The sequence below is a fragment of the Trachemys scripta genome, chromosome 5, assembly GCF_013100865.1.
Source record: "Trachemys scripta elegans isolate TJP31775 chromosome 5, CAS_Tse_1.0, whole genome shotgun sequence".
NCBI lineage: Eukaryota > Metazoa > Chordata > Testudines > Emydidae > Trachemys > Trachemys scripta.
Genome location: NC_048302.1, coordinates 137,209,930 through 137,221,127, shown reverse-complemented (window position 1 = coordinate 137,221,127; position 11,198 = coordinate 137,209,930). Strand labels below are relative to the sequence as shown.

The following is an 11,198-nucleotide window of genomic DNA, read 5'->3' as shown; positions in this document are numbered from 1 at the left end:
AGGACTCGAGTTGGTAACCTGCGAGTCTAGCAGAAATCTCTCCCTTCCTCCACTTCCCCCCAAAAGACGTCGCCCGCAGCATTGCACAACTCTGGATTGCACAACTCTGGAGGACCTGGGGGTTACAGTGGCCGAGAAGCTGGATATGAGTCAGCAGTGTGCCCTTGCTGCCGAGAAGGCTAATGGCATATTGGGCTGCATTAGTAGGAGCATTGCCAGCAGATCGAGGGAAGTGATTATTCCCCTCTATTCGGCACTGGTGAGGCCACACCTGGAGTACTGTGTCCAGTTTTGGGCCCCCCACTAAAGAAGGGATGTGGACAAACTGGAGAGAGTCCAGCAGAGGGCAATGAAAATGATCAGGGCGCTGGGGTACATGATTTATGAGGAGAGGCTGAGGGAACTGGGGTTATTTAGTCTGCAGAAGAGAAGGATGAGGGGGGATTTGATAGCAGCCTTCAACTACCTGAAGGGGGGTTCCAAAGAGGATGGAGCTCGGCTGTTCTCAGTGGTTGCAGATGACAGAACAAGGAGCAATGGTCTCAAGTTGCAGTGGGGGAGATTTAGGGTGGATATTAGGAAACAACTATTCCACTAGGAGGGTGGTGAAGCACTGGAATGGGTTCCCTAGGGAGGTGGTGGAATCTCCTTCCTTAGAGGTTTTTAAGGTCAGGCTTGACAAAGCCCTGGCTGGGATGATTTAGTTGGGGATTGGTCCTGCTTTGAGCAGGGGGTTGGACTAGATGACCACCTGAGGTCTCTTCCAATCCTGATATTCTATGAACGCTGGTTGCGTTTATAGGGGAAGGGCTGCCTTCCACTGGGGCCGGAGCAGGATGGTGGAGTGAATGGCCCCGTGAGCCTGACCCCCCGGAGCAATCTACGGCTCGTCTGTAGAAGGGGTCTGCGCTGGGGGTGTTACACTGAAGCATGCCCCTGGTGCAGACATGGTGGAGGGGTGTCCCCTAGGGCTTGCATTGGTCTGCATTGGAAAGGGGACGGTGCTCTGCAGTGTGAGATTGTGGTGCGGGATGACTGGAGTCTCCTGCCTTTGGGGCAGTTACGGTGTGGATGGGGGTGTCTCTCCCGGGCCTCGGCTACACAATTCAGCCGTGATCTGGAGGGACCAATTCTAAGGGTTAGAGTTCAGTCTCCATGGCCCGTTTGGTCTGGGGTCTCTCTAGGGTGTGGCCATCAATCTGCTGGGAACTGCACTGAGACCTCCCAAACTCATTTCATGTGCGCTGGGGATGGTTACTACGGACCTGAGCTGAAGTCACACCAGCAACCTAGAGGTGCAAGGTTCTCTCTGCCTTTAGCCTGAACCAGCCAGCCGATCCGTCCCCCGCGCTCACCCTTCAAGGGGATCATCTTCCATGTCTGATTTCCAAAATAAACAGACCCCCCCTCTCCCCCCCCTCCCCCCAGCCTGAAAGCGTCCCGTCTGAATTGGTGTTTGAGCTGCACGGTGGAGCACGGAGCAAGGCAGATAGCTGGCTAAGGCTGGGCCAAACAGAGACACAGGCTGGTTCTCCATCTACTCTCATCTGGCCCTGTAATGTCTCTGCTGGTGATAGCAATGGGAGGGAGACAGCTGGTAATATTGTGGGGAAGGGGGAGAAAGAAATAAACTTCATCACGTATCATGAATGTCAGTGTTTGCCAGAAGTGCGGTTACCAGAATTAGCCGGGTGCTTCAAGCTAACTGGAGGTTTTGTGCTAACATTTTCACAACCCATTCCAATGTCGTGTGGGAGACATAATTTGCATTTAAAGATCATTCAGAGAGCATTTTCCATCCCAACGATGCCCTTTGTATTACCAACCTGGAGCAAGCAAAAGATGCCTGAAGGAAGTAGACAGGACGGGTGTCTTGCGTCCACCATGTCGTCTAGGCATAAGCAGAGCTGCCTTCAAACTCAGTGGCTGAAGTACCTGAGCGCTAGTTCTGCTCCGACATCCATGGGGAATCATGGCTCTGAATTTCCCCAGCCTAGAGGCGCCCTGCAGTGATTTCTGAGTGGCTGAGGTGGTATTTGGCCCAGCACCTTTCTCGAGCTTTAAACCAACTTGTTAGCAGGGAGGCCTGGCTCTTCCATGGGAGCGCGGCTCCACTGGGAAACGTTACAGCAAAACACCCTCCCCGTGCACGGTGCGCAGCTGGGCACGGGACGGATCCATGCAGGACTCGCGGGTTGTGTGGGAAACACCCACAGCTAGCGGGCCCATCGCAAGCCTTCCTCGAGTGCGGCTGCCTCTGCGGCTTTCAGCCCAGCAGCAGCTGCGAAGATTGAAAACGCCCCTGGCACTTGGAAGTGAGGGTCGATTTCAGGAGTCCGGGTGGGGCCTTTCCTAGAACTCGGACTCTGGAGCGGCTGCTCACCCAGCCTTGCCGGAGGGGGGGTGGCATGAGCCCTTTGTGCACTGAACTGGCATGTGTGTGTCCTTGATTCCTTAGGGGGGGGACCCACTCCAAGGTGGTGCTGATATCTGAAGATGGCAAGATCCTGGCAGAGACCGACGGGCCCTGCACTAACCATTGGGTAAGGATCACGCAGCTGGGGCTAGAGGGATCCGGGATGTTGTTACTGGGCGGGGGGGAGGGGGTGATGTGATTGGTGATAGCCAGGGGGATTAATTTGCATGCCATTACCCAGAGTGCACTTCTTGGGGTCACTTTGTTGCCTCTAATTTCCAAGCTCTGGGAAGAAGCCAGTTGGCCCCCACTAGGCCAGCAGAGAGCCCGTGCGTTTAACCCCTGCTGCGCTGGTTGAGTTACAGCCGGATGGGGAGTGCAGACTCGTAGAACCAGTTAGGCGGACTAACATCGCGCCCTTGGTCCTGGGCCTGACGCCCCACCGAGAAGGGGGGCTAAAACCCAAGCCCCCGGGCTGCTTGGAGGTGTCCGAAGTCCAGATCTCCGTTCTCATGCTGGGGTCCCTGTCTTCAGAATGGGCCCAACCCCAAGACATCAACCCGTTGAGATGTTTGGGCTCTGGATTCAGACTCAGCGGCTGCCCTTGGACCGGGGCTACGCTACAGACTCTTCCGGCACAGGGTGTGGACAGGCGGGACCCCAACTGACAGAGCTGGGCTGGCAAAAGCCCCTAGTGTAGATGGAGCTACGCCAGCACACCCGTGCTTTTGCCAGTATAACCGGGGGACGTTGGGGTCGGCCTGGAATAAGCGATCCCAGTGCAAGCACGGTTGGGCTGGTATAAGCTGCATCCACACTAGGTTCCTAGTGTGGCCTGCTATGGTGATGGGTGTGGACCCCCCCTCGAGATCGCTGACTCAGGCACTTCTGGGCAGGAAGGGGGGATGCCTGGCTCTAGTCTGCATGTTAGTCCCAGTCCTGGGGGTGGGGTTAGCACGGGAGCAGCTTGTCCCCAGCAAGCGGAAGGGTTTAATGAGAAATGTTTGTTTGTCCTCCCCACCCCTCCCCGGCTAGCTGGTCGGCTCGGACAAATGTCTGGAAAGGATCAACGAGATGGTCAGCGAGGCCAAAGGGAAGGCAGGTGCCAACCCGCAGGTTCCCCTCCGCTCGCTGGTGAGTTACCCGTGCGTTGGTGCCACCCCTACCGGCTCTGCACCGTGGGCTGCTCAGGGGCGCAGTCAGATCAGAGGGGAGGGAAGGCGGGGCAGGGGAGGGAGGCTGGTCCTATGGCTAAAGCACAGGCCAGGAGATTGGCGCCCTGTCTCAGACTGAGTCCTTGGGGTGTCGTTTCCCCTCTGGAGGGTGTCAGCCGCTCCCCAGTGCTGCCGGGTAAGAGAGCAGGGGAGAACCTAAGCGAATGGTGGGCGGGTCTGAGGAATGAGATGCAGAACAATGTGGTATTATCAACAGGAGGCCCAGCAGGCTAGGAGCTGCAGGGGCCACGGCTTGGGCTGGGCTGGGGCGGAGGGGGCCCGGGCTGCCCAGTGCTGGGGCGGGAGGGGCGCGCAGCTCTGGTTTGTCGGACTCACGCGGCGTGTCTGGGCGCAGGGGCTGTCTCTGAGCGGGGGGGAGCAGAAAGAAGCCATCAAGAAGCTCATCGAGCAGCTGCAGACCCGCTTCCCGCAGCTGAGCGAGAACTACTACATCACCACGGACGCCATCGGGGCGATGGCCACAGCTACCGACCACGGCAAGGACCACGCTCGCCCGGCTGGGGGCGTGGCTGGGGGAAGGAGGGTGCGGAGTGCTGGGTCCTGCTGGGGTTGGTGACTGGGGGAAGCCACGTGGAAACGGACACTATTAGCCGCCTCCCGTTTGGAGCCGCTTTGTTTCCGAGGCTTGGGTGGTGGCGTGGGAAGCTGCCCTAGTGGGAGTCTGAGCCCCGGCCTTCTGCCCCGAGGGGCTACGACAGGGATTCTAGGGGGGGACCCTAGACGAGTGAGGCACCGCTGATGTGCGATGGGGAGTGTGGCCCTGTAAACTGGGTGGTCTGCCCCGCCACGGGCAGCCAGCTTGGGTCAGAGCCCCCTGAAGCCGTAGCTTGTCAGCGTCAGGTCACGCTGCCTGATGAGTGTCTGATTCCTACAAAGACTGAAGAGCCCCCGGGGGCAGGGAGCTGCCAGGGGCAGGGCCACGGGAGCGGTTTGCTGCCAGCGTTGCCTTGCAGGAAGGGTCTGAACAGGCCCTGGGTGCAGCGTTAACCCTTCTAGGGCTGGGGAGACCGGCCAGCAGCCTACCAGTCCCCTTGCACCTCCCAGTCCGGCAAGTAACCAGCGAGAGCTCTGGCAGTACCACCACTAGGGGGAGCCCTCGTGGTCTCACCGGTACTTGTGGGAGCACGGGGTAGAACCGGTCTGGCCGCAAGGGAAGCCCAGCGATCAGGCCCCGCGTGCTCCTTGCTGGAGTCGCTTGCTGTGTGCAGAATAGCGTCGAAAGAGGGAACGACTGGCTCACGTGGCCCTGGCCTTGCTCCAGGGGTGGGAGACACCTCCCTGCACGCTGACTAGGGAAACCTTGGGAACAGGGGTTCGTGGGACAGCTGGGAGAGGTGGGGCTGTGGGGAGAGTGACCCAGCTGGGGTTACTGGGCTCGGCAGCTGCCCAGGGTGCCGTGGTCAAGAGGCAAGGAGCGGAGCAGGCCAGGGATGCGAACCTGCAGAAGGGAGCTTGGGGCAATGAAGGGGGGAGAGAGAGGCAGCAGGAGTGATTGGGGGATGGGGAGCCCGGAGAGGCAGCGGGGCCCAGGGGAGGTGGGGAGAGCTCGGGGAGGGGTGGGGGGGCAAAATACAGGTTCGCCCAGCATGCCATTTTTCCTAAGGCCGGCCCTGGTCACCTGTTGGCCCTTCCCTCTCCCCTGTAGGTGGCGTGGTGCTGATCTCGGGAACCGGTTCCAACTGCAAACTCATCAACCCCGACGGGTCGGAGGTTAGCTGTGGAGGGTGGGGTCACATGATGGGAGACGAGGGGTCAGGTAAGACCTGAGGCGCGTCTCCTGGCCGAGGAGTTCTGGGGACGATGGGGCTGGGCGCAGGGGGACCTGGGCCAGCGGCTAGCTGCGTCTGATTGTTCCTGAGTCTGTGGATGTATCTCACCCCACCTTCCTCACCGAGTCCTCAGCCAACAGGCCTCTCGAGGGCTAATCGCCTGCCCGGGCCCTGGGGAGGCTGTTCCTTGCCCAGCGGGGAAGGGCAGCTGACGCAGAGAGGCTGGAAATCTCTCAGCGAGTGGCTAGTAGGGCCAGGAGTCCTTGGCTGTCAGATGAGAGGTGGCCTGGAGCGATGTATTGGCCTGCAGCGTTATCCTTTGGGGGAGCAGTGGTAGATCAGGAATTGAAGGGTAAAAGCTCTTATGGGAACATCGCGGTTATAATATATAACACAGGAAAGCCAGAGATCGGTTACAAGGCACTCGGATGTAGGGAAACTAGCAGGTATGGGATCTGAACCACCTTCATTCTGCCCCCCCATGGAGATGTCCAGAGAGAACCAGAAACTCAGGCTCCCTTTCCCACCCGTAACGGTTTCCTCTTGTCGGTGATCTCACAAACGACTGTGTTCTCCGTGTAGCTGTTCCATGGTTGTGCTGGCCCCAGCCTCCTTTGCGCACCTACGTGCGCCATGGAAACAAACCCAATCAGACAAACGGCCCGCGGATGGCCGTGCTGGATTCTGTGGGGTTCTGTCGCCGGCAGTTCTTTGCATCTTGCAGAATCGGGCCCTGTAATTTCACGTGATCTAAGTCGTGAGACATGGAGCTAGCGTCTCTGCCGTGGAGACCTAAAACCGGTTATAGACCGTGGGGCATGTTTTCAATTCTCCGCCTGCAAAGCTGTGCGAGTGGGCTGCTGTGGATTTCCTAAAGCTCTTGATCTGAAAATAACACTTCTTAGGGCTTGTCTGCATGGGGAATCTGTTCTGGAATAAGGTAGGTGTGAATTTAAAGGGCTGCCGCTATCCTGGTCAGTTTCCCCATGTAGATAAGCCCTTAGAGTAGCTATGAAAGGAGCAAAGAGGGGAGGCTGGTGTTGTGAAGGGGGCAGAGTTAAGGTTACCTGGGTACTTTCCCTACTTTCTGATGTTTGGGTTTCTTGTCAGTGTTGCCTGTTAATGCTCAATTTCCTGGCTCTGTACTGGTGGCTTCTGGGTACCTCCAGCATCCTGGCAAGGGTATTTCCTTTCCACGGTAACCAAGTCCATTATTGGCAGTGCTGGATCCGGGTCCGGCCGCAGTTCAGCTCTGGGCTGGTGAAGCCAGGCCTAACCGCCTGCCTCTCGCGGCCTCTGTTCTGCAGCTTTCTGGATCGCACATCAGGCCGTGAAGATTGTGTTCGACTGCCTGGACAACCTGGAAGTGCCGCCCCACGACATCGGCTACGTCAAGCAGGCCATGTTCGATTACTTCCAGGTACCTGGCCGAGAGGGCGCGGCTCGAGGCGGGGAGATGGGGCCAGGCTGGGTCTGGCGTCTCAGAGGGGCGGAGAGCCTGACACTTCCGTGGGTGTTCGGCACCTCTTGTGATCAGGGCCCTGGGTCATAGCTGTTGGTCTCCTGCTTCCCCAGAGCCCTCTGAAGGGCGCTGCTGTGAGGCACGCAGCATGGTACGCGCTGGCTTCTCTCCTGGGCATGCTCGCCCGTGGGAACGCACGCAGCCTGGTCCCCTGGAGTGACCAAACCTGGGTTAAAGCACGCAGGGGCCCTGTGCCCCCCGACCTTCCATAACTAGACAGCAAAGCACCCCTACCCCATACATCCCCCACCCCCCACAGAGCCCCGTATGCCCCTCTCCGCCTCACCCCACACACAAACCCCCGAATGCCCCCTCTCCATCAGCCCCCACTTGTCCTGACAGCCCCCCATATTCCCTGCCCCCCCACTCACCCCAACATCTCCCACCGCCCCCACTCACTCCCAACATTCTCCACTTGCCCCATCCTCCCCCCCAACATCTCCCACCGCCCCCCACTCACTCCCAACATTCTCCACTCGCCCCATCCTCCCCCCAAACGCTCCCCACTCACCCCATAGCCCCTAACAACTTGTCCCAGCCCCTCACCCACTACCCTGGGACCTTCCTGGCCACTCTCTGGTGCCTCACACCCCACCGGCTTAGCACTTCATTCCCATCCGGGGTCAGCGTGGCTCCTTCCGATCCTGGCCACGCAGCCCCGCGCCACTCGGGTTTGGTACGGCCGTCCCTCCATGCTGTGGGGGGGAGGAGTGGCTCCGGACTGCGCTCCGGCTATAGGCACACGCATCTCCCCTGCGTATCTTGTGTCCCCGCAGATCTCTGACAGGATGGGTCTCCTGACACATCTCTACCGGACGTTCGAGAAATCCAAGTTCGCGGGATTCTGCCAAAAACTAGCCGAGGGTATTGGAGGGACTTTGTCCGGGGTGGTTTTGGTTAATCCTCCATTCTGGGTGTCTGGGCATGTGGTAGGGCAGAGACAGCCTGACGGGAGACCTGGGCGGGACCTTGTTCGAAAGGCTGGACTAGCTCAGGAGTGGGTTGGTGCTGCTGGCTGCCAGCACAAAGAGGAGGCAGCGTGTGGGAGCGGAGGACCCAAACCGTGGGCAGCATCTGCAGAGCATTCACCCCCAGGAAGGAGGAGCATTGCCTGGGGGGCGGAAGGGGTGACCCTGAGAGACGGGGAAACTCAGGCTGAATATCGGAAGAATCAGACTCTGAGCCTGCCCAAGGGAAGCATTGGGGGGGACCCCATTGCGTGGGACTCAACTCCCAATGGGGGGGCCGTCCCGCACCAGCTGGGAGATGGGTCTGGCTGGGCTAATGCAGTCTCTGCATCCCACGGGGCCATGATACAACTCTAGCTTCGCGCTTGGCAGTCGTGGGAGCCCACCGTGGCTCCATGAGCGGGGCTCCCAGAGGGGTGCTCGGCGCAGGTGTGATGCTGTGCCCCGCCCCTTCTCGTCAATCTCCGGGGAGTCATCTTCCCCCCAGGTTATACGATGAGCTTCACCCACTCCCCTGGACGTGCAGAGGCGGGCAGCTCCTTTCCGTGCGTGGGGCCAGGGGGCTGGCCCTTTCCTGCCATGGCTCCACAGCACCTGGGAGACCGGTTCGACTCCTAGTTGGCCACATGCTCTCTCATTGGAGTAAGCGGCTTTCTGGGTCTCCGGTTGCCCCTGATTAGTGATAATGTCCCTACCTTGCTGTGGGGTTTGAGATCATCAGATGGAAGGTGCTAAAGCAAATGCAGAATGTCTGCCTTCGGAGGACCCTGCTTCCACCTCAATAAGAAATTGGTGAGGGGGCTAGAATTCTTCTGATTCCAAGCGCTTCGCTTCTAGCACACGATCCAGCCCCAGAATCCTGCTGTCATCCGGCTCCCTCTTCCCACGATGCTTAAGACCTGCCTCGGGCAGCTGCAGACAGTTCTCTGGAAAGGGTTCTGTTTCTGTGTCAGACGGCAGGTTATTTGTAGCGTCGTAACGTCAGTCAAGGATCAGGGCCCCATTGTGCCAGGGGCTGCCGAGAAGACAGTAGCCCCTGCCTCGGAGAGTTCACGCAGCCCACGTCTTGCTCTGTTCGCATCTCGCACTTCGTAACTCTGCGCACTGGGATGAGGGAAATCTGTAAACCTCCCATGCAATTTACAAGAACGCTCCCTGGGGCAGCTCTGACATGGCTGAATAGGCTGCATTGCAAACTGACCTCGGGTGTGAAAAGTCCACCCCCTGAGCGACAGTTATGACCTAACCCCTGGTCTAGACAGCGCTCTGGTGGGAGAGCGTCTCCCGGTGACATGGGCCGTGCCTCTTGCGGACGGGAACAGCTCTCCCTGGGATCCTGGGATCTTCTCTAAAACCCTACAGCGGTGGGGGACAGGTAGACATGCCCTGGGTCTCTATACCGTGCAGGCTGTAAATTAACCGCCTCTATAATCCCCTTTTGGTCTAGGTCACTCAGCTTTGAGACTCTTCCCCTTCGGGCTGAAGTTTCCCAGGCACGTGCTCTGCCCCCTTGGTTAGAGAGTTCGAGCCAAATCCCTTTGGCTGCTTTTAAATTATCCGGGTGAAAATGTTCCTCGTGAATCTCTTTATGGATGGGAGCAAGACGAGCAGTGTTCGAACCAGAATCACTCCCCCTTGTGGCAGGAAGGGAACCTGCACTTGTGGCTGGCAATGCCCATCTGTAGCCACCACGGACCCTGATTTACTTCTCTTCTCCTGCTCAGGTGCCCAAGCGGGGGACCCTCTGTGCTGTCACATTTTCAACAAGGCTGGGGAAGTCTTAGCTCGACACATTGTAGCTGTGCTGCCAAAAATTGACAAGGTAACCACCGGGCGGCTGACTCCCCTGGGTCTGAAACACGCCTGGGAGATATTGCCTGCCTCGGGCCTCCTGCTCCATCTGTGCTGTGCGGCGTTTTGCACCGATTCTCAGCAGCGCGGGCTTGGGTTGCAATCGCTAATTCTGCTTTCCCCTAGAGCCTCTTCTGCGGTGAGCTGGGGCTGCCGATCCTGTGCGTGGGCTCGGTGTGGAACAGCTGGGAAATGATGAAAGAAGGTGAGCCAGAAAACCGGGCAGAGCGGGAGGTCTTGGGGTGAGGGTGCAGGAGTGGAAGGGATCTGGGACCTATTCCCAGTTGTGCCCTTGGGCGAGTCACTGAGCATCTGTGCCCCCATCCCTGCAAATGCCGAGCCTGCTGCCGTGTCCTGGCTCCCAGCGCTTGGGTCCCCGCCCTTTCGTGCATCCAGCCCACCCCCTGCCTTTGAACGGCAACAGCTGTATTGTCTCGATTGGAACGTGGCCAATTGACTCTCCCCCCTGCCCCCTCCAGGGTTCCTCAAAGTCCTGAACCAGGCCCAGCGTCAGGAGCTGCACAGCATCTTCTCCAAGTTCACCCTCTTGAAGCTGAAGCACTCGTCAGCGCTGGGCGGAGCCAGCCTGGGGGCCAAGCACATAGGGCAGGCGCTGCCCCTGGACTACACTGCCAATGTGGATGTCTTCTACACACACTCCTTCTAGGTCCCCGTGCGGGGACTCATCTCCTCTCCTTCGCTCTCTGCCTGGGCAGCATCCGGCCGGGCAGCCCTACTTTTGAAATTGTTTCTTGGTTTGTATCTCTGGTGCAGCCTGGTGGGGGGGGAATCTATTTACATATCGACGGGAATTGCATCTGGCTTTTTGTATCAACGTGTTTTGTAATTCGTCAATAAAAGGTCACAGACACAGCTGACTCCGTCCATCTCCTGGGAGCAGAATCTGTTGTTTATTGTAGGGCCTACAGGCCAGAAGGTGGGCCCTGCTCTGAGCTCACAGGAACAATTACAGGCCACCTGTAGCCAGATCAGCTGTATGCATTAGAGTGGGGAGCAGCTCTCAGAGGATGGGGTGCAGGGAGGTGACTGGATGACAAGCTGACTGAAATCCTCTCACTGAAACGGCTGTGATGGCAAACAGCTTTGACTGACCGGGAACTTCTGTGGGAATCGTTTCCGTTTTCGCAAACTTCTGCGCTTCCTTTTGGCCAGCTGAGAATGTTTTACTTGCTGAAAACTTAAACCCCCTTCCTCTAACGTATTTCAGCCAACCTTCTCATGGGAATCACTTGCTGATCGGCCCAGGCTGGTGGAGTACAGGGAGCAGGAGGTCAGTTAAATGGTTGGAACAAGGGCTGGTTCGGCCGCAGGACGCCTGGGTTCTCTCTCCAGTTCTGGCCCCAGCTAGTTTTGTGACTCTGAGCAAGCCTGAGTCCCTCAGCTGTAAAGTGGGGACAATACTTCTGTGGAACTGTC

At 58.4% G+C, this 11,198-nt stretch overlaps 1 protein-coding gene across 1 annotated transcript; it reads left to right on the top strand.

Moving 5' to 3' along the window:
* The first annotated feature begins 1,459 nt into the window (after positions 1–1,459).
* NAGK (N-acetylglucosamine kinase) lies at positions 1,460–10,639 on the top strand. Its single transcript, XM_034772221.1, has 9 exons — positions 1,460–2,543; positions 3,452–3,550; positions 3,986–4,127; positions 5,297–5,407; positions 6,728–6,840; positions 7,719–7,806; positions 9,635–9,732; positions 9,888–9,966; positions 10,241–10,639. The coding sequence occupies exons 2-9, from the start codon at positions 3,491–3,493 to the stop codon at positions 10,426–10,428; spliced, it is 879 nt and encodes a 292-aa protein (XP_034628112.1). The 5' UTR covers positions 1,460–2,543; positions 3,452–3,490; the 3' UTR covers positions 10,429–10,639.
* The last annotated feature ends 559 nt before the right edge of the window (positions 10,640–11,198 follow it).

Excerpts from the sequence above, each read along its gene's own strand:
- NAGK (XM_034772221.1), top strand. The coding sequence starts at position 3,491 with ATGGTCAGCGAGGCCAAAGGGAAGGCAGGTGCCAACCCGCAGGTTCCC. Across the intron at positions 6,841-7,718 it reads CCATGTTCGATTACTTCCAG|ATCTCTGACAGGATGGGTCT; the intron begins GTACCTGGCCGA and ends GTGTCCCCGCAG. Across the intron at positions 9,733-9,887 it reads TGCTGCCAAAAATTGACAAG|AGCCTCTTCTGCGGTGAGCT; the intron begins GTAACCACCGGG and ends GCTTTCCCCTAG.